Below are 20,513 nucleotides of genomic sequence, written 5' to 3' on the forward strand. Positions count from 1 at the left end.
CTCCCTTGCCCTCTGGTTTCTGGTTGAGCTCAGTTAATGTAGGCCATCGGCAGAAACTAGGAGAGGACAGTGAGTGAATGAAGGATTTTGAACCTCTTTCAAAGTCAGGCAGACATAAGACATGAGAAAATTTATATGAATCACTGGAATAAATGCATATTCTCACGGCTGAAAGTAACTGGCCCCAAACCAGTCTAGCACCAGGGGGATGAACATCTAAACACACCTGTACCCCATCAATGACACTGGGGCCATGGTAAAGCCCCACTTTAGTACACCTAGTATACATGCTCAGTGAATTTCCCATTGATGGAAGTAAATTATTGATTCAAAACTCATGATTTACTTATTGCCAGCCCTTTACTATAGCACATAATGATTACTTCCATTAATTACACAGAAATGAGATGCCTTGCTTAATGTAAAAGTCAACTATAAAAGTAAATATGATTTCATATGTACATAGATGCTTAAGTGAAACAATAACACCACATTCACTGTTTATAGATATAATATCCTTAATAATAAAATTAAAAACAAATCATGCCGTACTTACCGGATCCCTTTTCACCAGCTCTCCGTTGGGCACGATCACAACCAGGTGGACGATGATGATAATAGAATTCAGAACGTAAGTCAGAAACATGTTCTTGTGCAGAGTCACCCGTTGGCAGCTAATGCTCCTGGTAGGATAAAGTAAAGCATTAAATGGCGCTAAAAGGTTAAAGTACCTGCCGGGGGGAAAAAAAACCCAACTCGGGTAATACTTTTAGTATTTTTCTTGAGCAACAGAGGAAAGAATAGAAGTAAGTGAGGCTGGTCCCATCTTTAAGACTCATTACTACCTTTATGCCTGATTTTTATTTTTTTATTTTTCTCATTTTTATTGTTTTAATAATTTGTAAAATAAATTAATAAATTTTAAAAATAATTTTTATTTTTCTACTATAGTTGATTTACAGTGTTCTGTCAATTTTCTACTATACAGCAGTGACCCAGTCTCTCTCTCACACACACACACACACACACACACACATACTTTTTCTCACATTATCCTCCATCATGCTCCATCACAAGTGACTAGATATAGTTCCCAGTGCTATACAGAGGATTCTGTCTGATTTTTAAAGACAGTTTTCCAGTCACAGTAGCTCATAGTTTTTAGTTCTCAGGGTGACTTCCCATAATAACTAAAAGCATGATAAAAATCACTTTTAATTCTAACAAATGTCATAAAATTGAGAAGGACTTTGACAAGAGAAACCATTAGCATTTAGAGTTGTGCTTCAGATGAAAAGTTGACTGCCCATTGATGTAACTTGGCAGAAACTGAGTGGCAAATGGGATAACAGAGCCTGAAGTCAGAACCAAGGTCACCTAATAGCCTAACTGAACCCATGTCCTTGGCCCATCACATACACAGACTTTATTAAGTCTCCTACCATCCTTCTCTTTCACCATTTCTTTTAACATCTTATTTCTCATATTCCAACTGGAATCACCTCTATGCTTCCTCTTTTCCATGTCCTCCTGATGGTGGAGTTCAGACACAGGCAGAGAATTCTAAAGAGGTTCAAATCTGATTTCTTGCTGAGACAGAGTATGGTTTTGGATCTGGTACCTATCCAAGTGCACTGCTTGTTGGCACGGTCATTTTCCCCCTCTGGGGTACTGGACAATTTGCTGGATTTTCCCTTCCTTTCTCCTCCATTTCATAAATGTGTACATATGTGTCTGTATGAATGTTCACATAAACAGTACTGTGAATATCCTAGCTCACTTTTTGATGCCAATGGAGAGAGTCTGCAGGATAGGCTATAACAAAATTGGAATGATTATTCTACATGGATAAAAATCTTGTTTACCATATTGGATTTGGTCAAAAAATGTTTAGCATAATGTGAGAACTTTAGTATTAACATTAAGTTTATGATGCCAACGATTGCTTATGGCAACTATTCCTAAAAAAAAAACACACAAAAAAACTTCACAGAATAAAGCTAGAATCCCTGGCATTTTGACAAGAAAATTCTGGAGGAGAAATGAAACATGCTTCCCTTTCTGACTTAATTCATTTAGTATGAGTGTCTCTATTTCCATCCACATTGCTGCCAATGGCATTATTTCGTTCTTTTTTTATGGCTGAGTAGTATTCCATTGTGTATATATATACCACATCTTCCTAATCCAATAATTTGTTAATGGACATGTGGGTTGTTTCCTGGATTAGCAATGAGATGCTGCTGTGTAGCACTGGGAACTATGTCTAGTCACTTATGATGGAGCATAATGTGAGAAAAAACAATGTGTATATGTACGTGTAACTGGGTCACCATGCTGTACAGTAGAAAAAAACTGTATTGGGGAAATAACAATTAAAAAAATAAAAAAAAGAAAATGCTTTCCTATATTTTCAAATCAAAGGAAAAGGAGTTGTCAACTGTCTGTAGTCAAAGGTAAGCCAAAGCAATGAGGGCATCTGTTAGAGCCTATTTTGATTATTGCAGCTACATTTTTCAACTTTTCAGGAAGCACAAGCACTAGTAAGCAGTTAATACAGAATATTTACAATCCTCAACTTGTTGACCAGGGGTAGAATATAGGATGTGGCCAATGGTAAAGATGGGGTTTAGAGAAGAACTTTCTCTTTCTCTCTCACACACACTATCATGTATTATTTTATGTAGCAGCAGAAAATTTTGTTAAATAAACTGAACCTAATTGGTTTTATAATAGTACTATAAAAGTAGGATGCAAATTAAAAAGTCTTTAAAAAGGAAGAACTATTTATGTGAAACATCATGCTCATTTATACTGCATAAACTCTTCCATAAAGCAACTGTTAAACCTGTGACCTGCCGTTTTTCATATAGTCATAATAGCACTTTATAATTCTTCTCACTGGGAGGCAAATATCTGTGGTCCTATTACTGGATTCATCCTGGCTTAAACCAATGACACTTGACATCATGCAGAACTAAGGAGTGTAGCTGAATGCAACATTCAGTGTTATTCTTCTCCTGCCTGATTTTCTTTGGATTGGGTAGAGTTCAATAATCTGTCGACAGATGTTAGCTTAATGTTCAGTCTCCTGGGTAAACCAGAACCTCTGTGAACAAAATACACCTCCTTCCTCCTCCAGCTTACTCTCGGACCCTTGCGCCCTTCTTTTATTTTTCTTAACACGTGCCGCCTCCTGTCATATATTTGTTTATTGTCTGTTATTTTCCCTCACTAGAAGTGCTAAAAGAATTTGTCTTGTGTACCTAGGATAGTGTCTGCCATATGGTAGGACATAATATTCTTTTTTTGCATTAAAAATCTTTATATAATAGTAATTTTCTTCTTTGAACCATGACCACAAAACAGTTTTCTAGTACATCAGAGAATTACATTAAATGCTAGATGATCTCACATTTTATGCTTTGTATTATACTGAACATTTTCCAGATACTTGTTATATATTAACATTGGACATTATCCTATTGTTCAACATTAAAAATCCATATATGATACTGAATACTCTATAATATACACAATGAAAAGATGATGGTTTAAACTGGGTAATCTATTAGGTTCCAAAGGAAGAATATGACTAATAGATGCGTTTCTATTTCTTGAACATTTCAATATAATTTCTGCTTATTGAGTTTTAAAAATTTTATTACACTTACTCAATGACATTTACACTCAGCTTTTTGAAGCGAGTTAAAGGTACTTTAAGTTTATTAAATTTGTTTCAATAATCCAATACATATTACTGTGTACCCACTATGATTACAACTTTCTGGTAGATGCTTGAGAAAGACAGCTTCTACTTTCAGAAAACTTAAATAACGATTTACTCTTATTAAGATAAATGTTTTAAGAGAGAGGTATAGGATGCTCAAGAGAATAAACTAAACTTAAGTAATTAGGTGTTTAATTGTTCTCAGTGCAAACAGCCTGTTGCATGAATGAACGTGACAGAAGCAGACATTTTCCTATCAGACCTGAAATGTCTTTAATATAAATAGCATGAACCTGATTTTAGCTATACTTTATTCCTCTTGATAAAAAAAAATGGCATTTATATGAACAGGACATTGCCTACTCTGAGTGACAAGGAACCATCAGTCCTATAGATTCTCCAGGAGAGGGAGGATAGGACAATATAATCTACTGTCTTGGCCCAATCAAGGTACCATTCACATGTGAAGGAGAAAGAACGATTTACTTCTGTATAAATCCCAAGACATCATACTGTAAGGCTGAAGCTAGATGTCATTTTCATGGTTTTAGTTTACTTGATATTATTTCACATTAAAAAATTTGTTTTAAATTATTGCTATCCTATGTATATATGTGTATTTATAGAAGGGGGGGATCTAGAAGTTGTATGAAAAGGTATTTAGTATTTGCCTTGAGTTTTGCAGACTGTAGAAATTATCCATCCATTATAAATATATGACATAGAGAAACAGGGGATACTGAGCGAGTAGAAGAGGAATCAATATTCCCGTTGGAGGTCCCAGTGGAAACCTTCCTTTTTGCTAATGTAGCTAATGTTATGTAAAGTAGACAATGAGGCAATGAGGACACTCCTTTCAACACACACCTCTATTAACTATCAGGCAGGAGTAACTGATATTCACAATATTTAACAATCAGCAAGGCATGGGTGTTTTTGACAAGCAGTCAAAATGGGTGTTTAATGTTCTATTATTGGACTTAAGAAAAAACAGTGAGATGTTTTCAGTATTTAGAATTCTACTGTAGAAATGTAAATTAATAAACTGCAGATGGAAGTGATGGGTGGGATAAGCAAATCTACTGCACACCTGCTTCAATGGTTAGGAAGCACAAATGTCCATTTATGTGACTTCATCAAGCCAGTCTTCTCTAAGGATTTACTTGCCATAACTCTGTTATTGACATTTACTCTGGGCATGCTAGTAATGAGAAATCTTGATGGACTGATTCGATGTTTCTGTTTAATTCCTCTCTATGGCATTGCTCCTAACTAATTTTTCCCTGCAAAGATCCTAAGCCAAATATCATCCTAAAGAGGCTGTCTTCAACCTTCAACTGGTGGCCCAGAAGTAACCTGTCTATCACCCTGAACATTATTTTAACTCTGCCGCTTTGTACAGTTAAGATCTTTAGTATTGCCTTTTCTATGATTTAAATCACTGAAAAATTTTTGTTGTTTTGTTTTTTTGTTTTTTCTAGGGCCGTACCCACGGCATATGGAGGTTCCGAGGCTAGGGGTCTAATCGGAGCTGTAGCAGCCAGCCTACGCCACAACCACAGCCATGCGGGATCTGAGCCACCTCTGCAACCTACACCACAGCTCATGGTAACGCCGGATCCTTAACCCACTGAGCAAGGCCAGGGATCGAACCCTTAACCTCATGGTTCCTAGTCGGATTCGTTAACCACTGAGCCACGACGGGAACTCCTAAAATAGCAAAGACTTTATATACATTGCTACATTCATTTTCCAACAGCACAGGAAGCATGATTCTTATTTGTTTCAGGGTTACATAGTTCTGCCTTTTATCTTTTCCTGCATGCTTAGAATAAAATCACATTAAGATTAGAGGTATGCCTTAATGATCTCATTGAGTAATATCCCAGGATTTTTTAGCAAGGTATTGGTAATTCCACAGCCTCCCATATATTTAATAAGTTTAAATTCCTCTGCAGGCCTTCCTGGCCTGCTGGTTCAAGGAGAACACCTGCAGGGTTATTCTTTTTTATAGATTCTAGAAGGCACATCTTAGGACTTTAGAGATTTCAATGGGATGATTATGAATGGGGCATTAGGTCTCAGAAGTGAAGCTGGGTATAACTTCTCATTTTAGTTTCATGAAAGTTTTATGAAATTCATTATTTGGATTTTGCAAAATAACATAACCCTGGGCATGAAGAATTAAGCAAGGGAGTGATGGTGATTTCTTGCTCAGGTTTCAGGCAGATGATATCATTTAAGTCCATAAATTATAAAACATACCATCATAATGTGAAGTAAATATCACAAGGGTGATGTTCAATGTTTGAAAAAAAATCTGGGAAAATATTTCCAATTACAAGATAGAATCCAGATTGACCAGAGTTATTTGATCTTTTATTTCCATAGTACTTTTAATAGTTCTGAAATTCAAATATAAGAAAAATGTGAAGAATCAGAAATGTATTTCAGAGCAACAGATGGCCTTGATATTTTTAGTTTGGGCAGATTTACACTAAGATTAAGAACAGGTATAAAAATTAGACATGACTTCTTTTGGATTTGAATATCTAGCATGTGTGCTTTTTGTAGCCCAGTCATCTCTTACTGTGGGCGCCTTGGAGAACCAGCTATTTCAATTTCTGTCTTTTTATTGTTATATTCAGATTGTAACTCAATGCAACTTGTTTTTCCTCCTAAGACTTAAGTAGCTGTTTGGTAGGTTCTTGAAACAGAGACAATAAAGGCAAAATTGGTGCTTCCTAGACAATATGCCCCTATACTCACTCAAGGATTTTACCAGATGAATCTTGTTTTAGAGACTAACTGGAATTGAGAAATATTTCACTTCATCTATGTGCTAAACTTTTAAACACACATCATTAGTAGCTTAATAGGGAAATGATCATTGAAAGAACGTTCTTATTTTCTTTGCTGATTTGGCTCTTATACTCAACACTTATTTAAGTGACTGGAGACATAAAGACTAAGAAATGCCCCCTTGACATTTTTCTTCATCTTTCAAGTCCTGCATACACTTATTATTTGCACTATTACAAACTTGGGGCTTTTTCTTTCAGTTTTCTTATGGTTATATTTTTTTTAAAGTTCAAAGATTAGACTTTTTAACCAAAGTTGTGTAAGAGCCATGATGTGATACATTTATGCACTGTGGTCAAGTGTGGCCGAAAAATGAACAGATATTCAAAGATTATTCAAACCATGGGTTTACTCTGCTCTATTCTGATCATTACAGAGGAAAAATTATTCTGTTCTAACTCTAGTAATTAAGTCCTCTTGTCTTACTGCTTTATCAGTCTTTTTCCTGTTAGACCACAGGCGGAAAGAGCATATTCTCTGCTTATTTATGTTATTACTTGCTATTCAGTTAAAATATTGATATTCAGTTATATTGCTTAGTCCACATAAGAATTTTGATTATAGAAGATGAAGACATAATATATAATTAAGGCATAAGTTATACACAGAGATTAAATACAGGATCAAGGAAAAAAAATAATCATTGTGTAAAGGGTGTGTTTACAGGTATTTTCCTCTAGACTAAATTTTCTCTAGTATAACCATGGAAATATTTTAACAAAAGTCGAATTAAGATTCTTTATTCTATATATGAACCACTATAAATTTAATTACATACCACATCTTTTAAGTGTGGAAACTTATTTTCAGTCTGTGTCTATGAGCTTTTTTTCATCATTTGTATGCTATCTAAAAAAAGTGTAGTGGAAGGAAATACCATGGCACTGTAGAAGTTAGAATTTTCATGAAAGAGTAATTTATGCCTCCTGCCTTTGATTTAAAGAAATGACACTAAATTTAGAACCTGTTTTTAGGACCAAATTTAATATATGTCACTACCTCACCTACACTGTAGTCACTCTTGAAAACACAGAATCAATGTTTAAAATCTCATTATAAAATCAGTATCTGTATCAACTTAATCACTTTGCACAGATAATGCAATCATATAGACACAGCTTCAGAACAGAAACTCTCGTTTCAGTTAACAGTGGTAGGGTTATAAGAGCAAGAAACTGCCTTTGCCAATAGGCCCCCTTCTTCCAGAGATTACTCTGGCTGAGTGAGTCAAGGCCAAAAGAGACTTCCTTTTCTGGCTGAATACAGTCATGGCCTTACCAGCCCCACCTCTCTTCTAGCGAATCCACTTACAGTATAGCTCATAATAAGCAAGGTATGCTTGAACTTGTGGCTATGGCCTCCATATTTTATTTCATTAAAAAAAATTTTATTTTATTTTATTTCCTCATCTGTGGCATATGGAGGTTCCTGGGCCAGGGGGTCAAATTAGAGCTGTAGTTGCCAGCCTACACCATAGCCACAGCAACACCAGACCTGAGCTGCATCTGTGACCTATACCATAGCTCACAGCAACACTGGATCCTTAACCCACTGATCGAGGCCAGGGATTGAACCTGCGTCCTCATGGATGCTAGCTAGTCAGATTCATTTCTGTTGAGCTGCAAGGGGAACTCCAATGGCCTGAGTGAGGGTAAAAGAAAGGATTCTTTCCTCAATACTTCATGGAAATTTAGCCATGGTAGATGCAACTTTACCATGTTAATACAGAGTATTTATGGACTTATAGGACTATTTTATTTAGGAGGCATATGGCCTTTGAAAATTATATTAATCCATCCTATTTTCCTCAAAGATAGGGCTAAAGAGTATATTTTAATTTCACTTTTCTTGCTACTTCATGACTCCCAATGTTACATGTCCTGTAATTTGCAGACTTTCCCCCGTCCAATACTTACAGTTTACCATTTATTTTAGTACCTAAGAGAAGAAAATAAAAAGCAGATGCTGTAAGTGTACTTACCTGAGAAACATGAAAATCCCCAGGGAAATCAGCAAGGTCAAAATCGACAAAGAATGACCCACAATAGCCAAGTAGTACAGAATGTACGCATTCTGGAACAAAAACAACAACAACGAAAGTTAAAAAAATACTTGAATAAATTATTATAGAAGAGGGAAAGTTTCTATTTTTAAACAGTGTAAATCAACAACTGTTTTCTCCTTTAAAAAAAAACTACTAAAATGATAAATAATTCAGAGAATTAAATTATACTGAGTTATAAATTAGATTAGCAAATTAACTATTATAAGACTATCAGCTATACTAGAATAGGCATGACTCATAGGTCAGTCACTTCACTTACAGAGACCACAGTAGTCCTCGCCTGTAGAATCATTTTGTTGCACTACATGATTTTTAAAGCAACTATATGCTACTTGTAAGAAACACCATTTAATACAGGGATATAGAAATGCTAGCTATGAAAGGATGAGAAAAGATGGTCCAGGAGAACATAACTATAAGAAAACTGATGTGCTATAAATCCAGCAATGCTAAATTTCTATGCACCTAATACTATCAACTCAAACCACATAGAACATAAGTAAAAACTGACGACAACTAGTAATCAACAGAATGAACACAATGATAAAGAAATCAAGCTATAGAAGGTTTCAACTACATGATCAACAAGTTTTACTAATTTACATATAACATTGCACACATCTGCAAAATATCCATGCTTTTCAAATGCACAAAGAATATTTATCTAAATTGACATACACTAGTCAGGAAAGCAGATTGTAACATTTCAAATAATTAATATCTTAAAAACCGTCTTCACTGACCCTAATAGTCTAGAAATCATTAATAAAAAGATAACTTAAAATCCACTCTCATATTGTTGAAAGTAAACAGTATATATGTAAATAGACACCCCATCAAAGAATTCACAACGACATACCAAAACTTTCAGGACACAGATTAAGCTGTACATAGAGGGAATTTTAAAGAGTAAAATGTATATACGAGCAAAGAAGATTGAAAATCAGTGACCTAAATTTCTTTCTTTCTTTTTCTTTTCTTTTTTTTTTTTTTTTTGCCTTTTTAGGGCCATACCCACAGCATATGGAGGTTCCCAGGCTAAGGGTCTAGTCAGAGCTACCGCTGCTGGCCTATGCCACAGCAACATCAGATCTGAGCAGCATCTGCGACCTATACCACAGCTCACAGCAACGCCAGATCCTTAACCCATTGAGCGAGGCCAGGGGTTGAACCCAAAACCTCATGGTTTCTAGTCAGATTCGTTGCCACTGCGCCATGATGGGAACTCCCTAAATTTCTATCTAAAGAAATTAAAAAGTGTAAAAGAAAGGAAACTGAAATGATAGAGAACTCAGATATATACTGAATGGATCAAAGACAAAACGTAATTATTAAAAAAAATTTAGATACCTTGTGCAAAGAATTTTAATCATTATGTTAGGTGCCTAGAGGGGAACATTCATTTTTAAAATACTTCTTTATTTCCTTCTCAGCTGTGGCCAGAGTGTGTGACGAGGTCAAATATGGCAGCATTGAGAATTATTTATTTGGATTTGCACTCTTTCTGACAATTAACGAGGTTACAATTTTTTTTCCTGTAAAATCATAATCAGCATTCATTCAGGAAATCCCTCACTCAATGGCATGTCATTTCAATTAGACCTTATTAAATAAATAGCTCTAGGATGTAGACATGTGTCTGATTCTCAGGGGTGACCTAGCAATTTGAGAAGCAGTAACTGGCTCTGGTACCCTCAGCCTGTGCCTGTGATGAGATGCCTCGCTCTAGTTAACTGGTCTCTGAGCTGTCTATTCATCTTGTTTGTTTTTAATTGTTGTTTATTTTGTTTTTAATGAAAGGAAAAATTCTGATACTCCCAAAGTTTTTTGAAGGAAACAAAAGCACTGCTGTGCTTGTAGCTTCCAACTTAGTAATGATTTAGTATACAGGCCTATCTTTGAGGGAAACCATAGGTTTCTCTTACAGCCATCAGGGTTGCTCAGAGATGCCCTGTGTGGCTAAACACTGACCAGGTGGTTTCTCCCAGCTCTGTGGGGGGAGGAGGCCTGTCATAGATGTAGTGATCTTTTCTGATTTCTGATGCATCCTGTGTCACCCCCCGACCTTGGCTTAAATGTTTCTAAGCAGAGATAATATTAAAAATATTTAACAGCCATAAGACGTAAGTAGTAACAAGTCAGAATGGACTTCCACTGAAAATAACCAGTGACACCTCTATCAGTGGACTGGCTGGGAAGCCCTATTTTAAGGGTTCCTTCCAGGTTTGAGAGTAAAACTGTCATGGGCATCTCACGACAGGGCCAGGGCAACTGTTAGCTTGTGACTTGTGGAGAAATCTGTCGTTGCAGAGCTCTTCTAGGAGAAGGGAGATGTTAAGGGATTCCTGGAGATGCCATCTAATGTCTGGCATTGTAGGGAATCCCATCATTTGATCCATGGACACCATTCCCCTTGCTGTAAAGAGCCTGATTCCATATGCTTATGGGACGCTCACTTACTGCGTGCCAATCAAGATGTAAAACATTTTCTCAAATGCCACTTCATAGAGTCCCCAGGACCTGCAGGTCACTATCCGATTTCCTGCTATGAAATAGGCTGGCTTCCTCATGGCAGGTGTCCTGCAGTTAGGCATATGTTTCCATGTAGAAGCAATGGCGTTCTCAACCCATACTGAAATTTGAACAAGAACCTACCTGCAGTTTGTCAGGAGTGAAAGCATTGCACATAGTGTAGTTGGACCAGGATATGTTGCTCTCAGGGTGTCGATACCAATCCCCGTCTTCACCACAGTACTTGGTAACTTTTTCTGTTAGTGAAACAAAACTTATTACCACCTCAAAATCACAAGAAGGGAAAACAGTCGATTAAAGCTTGAAAGCCATTCCCCAGTGTTAATCACTTTATAGATCTGAATGTGAGTATAGTCAAAGGAGACTACAATAAGTCAGGTGTTGCAGAAGATGTTTTACTATGTGTTGCTTCAATTTAGCTTCAGCAAAGCCATGTAAAGCAGATGCCGTTATTTCCATTTTACAAACAGGAAGCAGACAGTGAGAGAGGTTATGGAGTTTGAAAAGTCACTAGATAGTGGGTGAGCTAGGATTTAATTCTAGGTCTGTCAGACTCCAAATCACTACACACCTTATATCTCACATATATTTTTAAGACATTAAATTTCTGATTTTAGATAGGAACTATGTGAGAAGAGCAAGACCATACTTTTCATTTATATGCAATGTTTATTTATTAGATTGACTGTACGAAACAGCAGTTTTTGTGGGTCAAATGGTCAAACCTTGGAAATTTCGTACAGATAAATCTGATAGAACAAAGAAGTCCCAAACTAAGGGAAGTATCAAGTCATTTTTATGACTCTCCAAAAGACTGCATTTGAATTGTCTCTGTTCATACTGCAAAGAAAATATTAGGGATTCATAGATTTAGCACTCATTTTTACTTCTTTAGCCATCTCTTAAGTGATAATGAAAGGCGCTGGTTCAGCTGGATGGGAAAGTTAAGGATCTCTTTTATTGCTGTTGGCCAGGCCCTGTGCTAAGCACTTTACAGTTATCTTCAGTGTTAATAATGACCCTTTAAGGTGATTATTGGTCTTCGCAATGTACATGTCAGGAAACTGAGGCTTAGAGAAGTCAAGTAAATTCCCCTTCAAACAGCAAGTCGTAAAACTAGGCATCAAATCTAGGCCTACTAGCCTTCAAAGTTAATGCAGAGGTAGTAAATGCGTTATTAAGCCTCAGAGTCCTGTGACAAAGGTATCTATACTCCATGCCAATGACCCAAAGACTCACAAATAATTTCATTGACTACAAGACAGTATTTAAATTCTAATCTAATAGGCTACACAATTGGAAGAAAAATTACACTGAATTAAATAAAGTAGAAATAACGAACAAGTAATCATTAAAGTGAATGTACTTGCCAAACTTATTCTGAGTTACTCAGATTTTTTCTAGTTCTCCAAAGTAACTGTTCAATGTGTGTATTGCCTTAGAGATCAGATAACAACCCTGAATTGGTAAAATAGGAGATTTTACCAGTATGTTTGCAAGCCTCACATAGCTCTGATTTCTGATTATTTTTCAAGGATTGTTCTGCATTGGTAAAGGCAAAGCGCTGTCATATCTATGTCTTTTTTTTAATATAACTTTTTTTACATAAGGATATGGAAATCAGAATCATATACTATTTGTTATTATTTTAAAGGCTAAGGAAACAATTCATGTCCAAGAAACTTATTTGACTGAAATATTACTGAAATCTGATAATATTTAAAATAAATTTCTATCAGAAGGTTTGGCTATTTGAATCAATATGCTAAGAGCTAGTATGAGAATTATTTTATCTTTGGCAGCTTTTAGGTGAAATTCATAATTTTTATTGTATGACTGAAACAGGTACTACCCTGCTCAACACAACATTTAAACTGAAAATTGCAGACTTGTTTAATGTCTACTCCAACAAGGATTTAAAACAGATGAAAAAACACATTTTTCAAACAAATGGTGTTTTTAAGTACCTATCAGAATCATCTTGCTTAATGTAAACCTGTTTCAAAGTTAATAAGAAAAATTTTAAATTGTGACAGCCACTAGGGCAAAAAAAACTATTTAAAAATCACCGTTGGATACCAACGATGTTTCCAAAAGGGTTAGCACTAATCAGCAGAGAAAAACTGAAGTTGAAAATTGGTCAACAATTGAATGTTTTGTCACCCATTCTAAGCTTACTTGAATTAAAAAAAAAGTGTTTTGTAATGCAGCAGTTTATCTTTATACAGTATATCTTTAATATATTGTTAGAAAATAGTTGTTTTATTGAAGTGAATTTGGTTTTTTACAAAGTTATGCAGCTACATATGGTGACGTGCTATACGGAGGAGTCCATTCCAGTCATGGCTGGTAATGTAGAAAACTGTTTTGTTTGGATTTAACTCAGATCTGGATCTAGGTATTTCCTGGTTCTAAGGGTCGCAGCTATCAAGAACTTGTCCTCCCTCACCTGGCACATCTGTCAATATTTGAGGGAAGGCTATGTCTACTCTGACTGCCCTTTCTGAACCAAACATCCCCATTTATTCACACCACACATGCTGTGCCCTCACAGCCTGGAGCCTCTCTGCCTGTACTCTGAGATGGCATTTTCCCTCTAATTTGGTCTGAGTTTGGACTGTCCACGAAGAGGACAGCATGCTTCCCTCCTTGTAGATTCATATCATGGAACTTGTTCCAGATTCTCAGACCCAGTCTCCAGAGATTCATGTTTGATTAATTTGAAGAAAGACAAAACACTGCCATTTTTAGAAAAGTTCACCAATTTCAAAGGGTATCTGGATTGAGAATCATTGTCCTAAACCATGTGTTGGCCACCTTAGCTCTGTCCCATTACTGTTCATTGAGTGTTTGACTCCCAGGGCAGGCCTTAGATCCCTCCTAATAAGGATTTGATTTTTATATGCTAGAATATAGGTTAGCAAGAATTTCCTTAAGACTATCAATCTCTTTGGAATTTCAAGTTTGTTATTCACTTTTTCATTACCTACCTGTCTTTAACCAAGCACTTTGATTAAAATGAAATCCCTGTCATTTCATTAAACTGTTGTGTGTATCAAGATCCAGCTTTTTGTCAATAGTAAAATATGAAAGATTTAAGTTTGTTGAATATAAGTGTTTTTAAGATTCGCCTTCCCTCTGAAATGGATTTGCGACTTGGCTAAGAGTTTTCTATCTAAAAATCAGCCTGAAAAGACGGATCTACACCTGGAAATTCCTGTTTTGCTGACCCCAAACTTGTCTTTTAATCAGTAATTGTCACTACTTTGGCAAGAGAACATTGCTGCTTTGAAACTGGCCTTGTAGCCTCGACTGCAGAATAGCTTTGTGCCAATCGAGTGACCTCTAATATAGTTGTCATATCAAGATTAATGAAGCATCAGGTATTGGGAAGAGTCAATAAAGACCTGGAAGCTTCCCCAAAAGTAGCACTTAGAGTTTACAGGAATGTAGTGCTGAGCAGGGCATAGCACTAAGCTCTTTCTCTCTTCATATCCCAACTTTTCGATTGAAATGAGAATTCCTAGAAGTGGCTGGTCTGAGCTGGTTTTAAAAAGTGCCCCACTGTAATCCCATTTCCATTATCTCTGCCTTACTGGTGTAGAACTTTGTATCTCATTCTTGAGGAAGTGAAAAAAGCATCTCCCAAACGTTGTCTTAGGGCTAGAGTAATTTCTAAGTTCTAAAAAGTACTTCAATTTGCATACATTTGCACAACGATTTAGAAATAGTGTTTCTCAAATGCTTTTCCAAGACTGTTGGCACTTAGAGAAAAAGGGTCCTAAGAGCCCAGGAGACTTGGGTTCACTTGGGGTTTTATGTCAAATATTCCATGAGTAGAAAATGAGATAATATATAGGAAAGTATTTTAGAAAGTAAAAAAAAAAAAAAAATATTCAATGGAAAGTATTCCTACATGACTTTTATATTATTAATTGACATATTTTTGGCTGTTCACGTTGTGCAGGGTACAGAGCAGGGTTAGTATGATCCATTTTAATAGTACTAGTCTTATTTACTGAGCATAGGTTAATAATCTGCTGTTGGAAATCTGGTAAGTGTCTAGAGTTACCACTTTCTGGTTTATTTTCCCTACACATGACAGTTTTATATAATTTTCAAGGTTACATAAAATTTTTATTATGCTTGTTCTAGCAGCCCAGTACACCAAATTCTAGAACAAGCATTTGTATTAAATCATCATATGTGAAACAATTGAAAATTTTTTAAAAAACGCACATTTAAATAAAACCATTAAGTTGTAGAGAAATTTAAATTTGTATTTCAATTTAACATTAATATTTAACAACATAACTTTTAAGATTTAATAGACTTTATGACCAATGTGTATAACTGGTTAGAAATGTGACTTCAAAATAAGGACAGTGGCAATCTTTCTACAACTGGGTAATATTTCATTTCCATAAATGCTTCAGAACGTGCTAAACTGCATCGAGTACAATTTGGTAGTATATTTTGTATCTGATTTTCTTTTCAGAACTAGAAAAAACCTAAAAGATTCATAGACAAAATATAAAATACAAATAAATCCTCTACCTGCTGCATCAAAGTCAGGAAAGTAGTCTGGGCAGTACTGCTCGGCGAGCACTCCAGCCGGTGTGTCATCCCAGCAGGACCATCCATCCCAGGTACGGTTGCAGTACAGACCTGGACATTTAGAAAGAACATATTGCAGTTTTTCAAAAACTGTAGACTCCCCAGCAGGATTTAACAGTGCATAGGCAGTTATTCTGGGGATTTCCACTTGGGTATGGAAATATTAAAACAACAGTAGCAACAACAAAATAAAGGTGTTAACTTTTCCAGACTAAGGGAATTTACTTTTTTTTTTTTTTTGAGGGTATTCTCCAATTGTTCCTCAAAAGGCATATTTGTCATCTGTATGCAAACTCTCCTCCAAAAGTTTTGCTTTAAAATATCTCCAGAAATGCTACAAAAGAACTCTTGTGAAAGTACATGCAATATTGTCCTAGAATTAAAGGCTCTGGCACATATGTATTCCACTAACCATTAACTTTCAAAGGAATTGCCTTGTGTAGTTCTGCTGTTAACCCATGGGTGACACATCTGTTCAACATTCCTACTGGAGATGCATTTGCAGCCAATTAATGGGTTGCATATAAAAGGTCTTAGTACTTTAGAATCACACTTTGTTACTGACTGAGACAATGCTCAGTTTGATCACCTTATGTATTTATCAATTGGCTCCAAATGGTTTCTCACCACTTTCAAAAATTAAATCTACCCTAAAACTTAAAGAATTACCTTTATAAACATATTCAAAAGAATGAGCCTCAGGCTTTAAAGGCAAGTCAAGAAGACTACACTCACTCAGTTTCTGAAACTATCAACTTTGTGTTTCTATGGTTTCATTGACTACAGAGAAATGGTTTTTTCTTTGGGTATAGTTGCATCTAATGGCTTTTCAGGTTCTTAGAAAAACACTGAAACCAGTGCAGACAGAAGAATGACATGTATCTATCTTTCAGTTTACTAATTTTGAAAGAAAATGCTAAGAATAGGAACTATAAATTAAAACCTTAGCTGTTTGATGGCAAATCTTGTGTAGTAACAGTATATTCAACTAATTTTCCTCCTACTAAACAGTGTTGTCTGAGAAGATGGGAGGACGTACAAGATCTTGTTGGGCCTTTTCAAATGTTTTAGGGGATGGGGCAGACAATTTAAATGGATGTAGCAATACTTGGTTATTACAGCCCTTTTGTTTTCCTCTGGGCCCTCAGTAGCTAATAGAATATGCTTGGCTCTGAGAATATTTGGGCAATCACACAGAGTATTCTAGAAAGGTGATAGATAAACAATGTCTGCCTAGGAGATAATCTTTTGCTGATTCCTCTGGGAACTGGGGGTAGAAAAGAAAAAGGAACAGCAGGAGTTGCCAAGCAATTGACAGGTAAGGGAAGATACTGCCTAATTAATCCAAGCAACAAAGAGTTTTGACAGGTTCCACCCCAGGCTAATTCTCTGCCCAGCCTTTTCCAACTCTCTTCCTGTCATTCTCCACTTCCTCTCCCTCACATAGGAGTCTTGTATTGTTCCTGCTTGCCAGACATGAACATTGGGTTACTGCAGTAATTTTGTTAAAAGGGCAGATATTAGCCCCAAAGCCATCAGCTGATATTGAACAAAGAATCTAGTTATGCCTGCTGCATAAAATACAAGAACATACCATGGTGTGAGAGTCACAGGTAAAACTATTGGCATATTAGATTAAAATGAGTCAACACATATTTACCCACAGAAGAAAATATGCCTTTACTAAATGTTTGAAATACACATTCACATACATCCTTCTTTTTACCTTCTCCTTGGTATGGGGGTAACTTTTGCATTCGGTCATAGCATCGGTGCTGTGCTTCTAACATTCGCTGTTTCCCTAAAATGTAGAGAAATGGCTCCGGCTCAAGTGTTGGAGTGTGGGCGCCATCTGCACTGTCAGGAAGAACTGGTAACGGCCGCTGTATTAGAAAAGAAACTCAGTTAGTTATGCAGAGTAGAAATGGGCGAATACATAAATGAAACAAACAAAAAGTAGGAAAACATTTATCTTTCCTTCTATGAGCAACAATTATGCATGGTCTCCATGTGGAATGTTTTTGCTCTATAAGCAAAAAGTATATTTATATTTCCTCTAAAAATTCTACCCCCAAATTTCATATATACATTCATTCTATTCACCCCTGGAAATGGGTAGCACCCACACAAACTCATGCACCTCTTCATAAGATTGTTTTAATTTTATGATCAGTGTAAAGTTTAGAAGTAAACTAAGCAAATAACCTGATTTCCAAAAAATACTAATATTAACTCAACTTTGCTTTCTTTGGATCTCTTAAGAATCATGTTATTAAAAGTAGATATATTAGTGCAATAAATAAGTTTTAACTGGATCCTTTCAGCTGATTTGTTTGTGCTTAGATTGCACACACTGCCAAAAATTTACCCCATTTATTTCATGGAACAAACAAAATCTGTTCTTCTGAAATATTCTGCTCTGGATAATTGGCCTCAATCTCTTTAAATTGCTTTCATCATCAGATGACCAAATAAGATATTCACTTTCAGTGCTGAAAATGAATGTAAACCTTAAATATTTCTCTTGGTGCCTTTGAATTTTCAGTCTGACATTAGTTTTGTCAGTCTCTGTTAATCCTCATTATTATAACAAGTCATGTTTGTGAAAGTTTGTGTGTATCTGAAAAGATGAATATCTGACAAATTGTCCTAAGCTGGGTTTAGATAGATTTCAATTTCTATTGTGGCTGTAAGGTTTTTTAGTAGTGCTTGAATCTGATTTTTAATTTTTTTTACTATGTTCTGCGTAGAGAGATTTTTGGAGAAGACTTGCAAGCTTCAGCCTGCACTGACTTTTCTTTTCCTGAAGTTAGAAATACTCTTTGCTTTGCCATTACACCCATTCAAACACTCTTATTTGGCCTTACTCCGTTTAAATTATTCCAAGACTGAAGTTTTTCCAATGTACTGATAGCAGAAATAGTGTTACATACCCTTCTCTATTCTCCACAGTCTCTAAAATAAACATTCTTATTAAGCTGACCTGCACATCCCCTGGTCCTTCATGGTACAGCCTCATCATGTTCCAATGTATCTCACTGTGTCGATGGGGCATCCTGTCCTATGAGAGAGCCTATTGCTAAAAGCTAAACTGTGCAGAACATAAATGATAAAAATTCAGAGTGGAGAGAGTATGGTGCAAGAATAGTTGGGAATAACTACAGATACAAGGTAGAATTTGGATTGGACCCTGGGTATACGTAGTATCTGCATAGGCAGAGAGGAGAGGGAAGGCTTTCTGGGTGGAAGGAGAGGATGGCAGGAGTATCTAGAGGAGGGAAATGGCATGTGTGACACACTAAGGAAATCATCTTGCCAGGGACAGGAGCATATTTGAAGGTAAGAAATGAAATCATGGAAAAAGTAGGTAATACAGAGCCTTGTGAAAAAGTATCTGGGACATGAAGGCTCAATATGTTTTTAGCTAATATTTTAAAAACATGATAAAGCTATTTTGCAGTTTTTTGATGAGATGTAGGTAGTGAAAGGAGAGCATTAATAAAATTCATGTGGTAGGCATCAGATAGCCACAGATTAGAGATGGGGAGATCAGCCAGGCAGCTGAAGGCATGGACTAGATCACCTTAAGATGGGATGAGAACTCTCAGCTATTAAATAATAAAAGCACAGAGCTATGTTTGAATATAAGGGAGAGAGAATGATAAATAGCCCAAATATTTTTTCCCCCAATATAATTGGGAAAAAAAATGGTAGTGCCCTTGAAAAAGAGGAGAAATTGGCAAAGGAAAACCTTACTGGGGGAAGAAGGTAAGACCAACACTATAAATATGTTTTGACATAAATTGTGAAAGGTAAAGAGGTATCAATCCTTGAATGCTTAGGTATTCCATCAGGAACTGAGAGACGGTTTTGGAGTAAGAAAAACTATTCTGAAGACATTTCATGTAAAAGCTTCTTTTTGGGTTTTACTGGCCTACATTTGCAAGAATGTGTTTTAATAATTTGACCAAAGATAACGTAACCATGATTTTTAATTGAGCATGGTGTCCTCACAGTCAGATACAAATGATGGGTTCAGCTCATGCCACCATTTTTAGATTCTTTGTGGCTCTATTCTTTGAATCTTAAATGGATATGACAATCATTTGATATATTATTTCTGGGTTATTTTCTCACCATCTTCAAATCAAATTAGAAGATGTAGTATGATGTCACATAAATCTTTTGTCACTTAGATATTGTAGACATTAGGAACTACTTCGTTCAAGTTTGACATTCTTTCCAGAAGTAACATTAAATGGATTGAACAACCAGTTAAAAAATGTTCCTTTCTTAAGCTGGAAATTCATGTAAGCCATGGGGAGGGAGTATGTGCAAGAACAGCAGTGGAAACCCTATACCTGTGTTTTCAATGACAACATTACTTGGTTTAAGACAGTTTAAACACCAGTAATAGTGGAGATATGACCATCTGAAAAAGTAGGTGTAGTTCATGTAGATCACCGCAGCATTGATCTTATCATTCTTGCAATGTTGAAACAAAACTCCAGTGAACTTTCTGTAATCTGGTTCAACAGAGTGTTTCAACACTGAAGGAATGAGAAATTAGAACTTCTGTCCTTAGATGAGCCATAACAATCTGAGTCCGCTCCTGGTCTGGTTCATGCCTGAGCATTGACGATGGAATTTTTCCAGTGGTAGCTGAAATGTTTCAGTGACTTCTTCTGAAAATAACATATACATTGA

The 20,513-nt window shown here is 36.0% G+C and overlaps 1 protein-coding gene across 4 annotated transcripts in view; it reads right to left on the reverse strand.

Annotated features, from left to right (window-relative positions):
* CALCR (calcitonin receptor) overlaps positions 1–20,513 on the reverse strand; it is a 123,643-nt gene that overhangs the window by 29,854 nt on the left and 73,276 nt on the right. For all 4 annotated transcript variants that reach the window (XM_021102242.1, XM_021102245.1, XM_021102244.1 and 1 more), the window contains 5 exons: positions 17,533–17,689; positions 15,747–15,857; positions 11,313–11,425; positions 8,574–8,665; positions 557–683 (listed from right to left, as the gene is read on the reverse strand). In XM_021102242.1, the coding sequence (XP_020957901.1) occupies positions 557–683; positions 8,574–8,665; positions 11,313–11,425; positions 15,747–15,857; positions 17,533–17,689 (600 nt within the window). The remainder of the gene's footprint in view (positions 1–556; positions 684–8,573; positions 8,666–11,312; positions 11,426–15,746; positions 15,858–17,532; positions 17,690–20,513) is intronic.

Source organism: Sus scrofa, chromosome 9 (assembly GCF_000003025.6).
Source record: "Sus scrofa isolate TJ Tabasco breed Duroc chromosome 9, Sscrofa11.1, whole genome shotgun sequence".
NCBI classification, from domain to species: Eukaryota; Metazoa; Chordata; class Mammalia; order Artiodactyla; family Suidae; genus Sus; species Sus scrofa.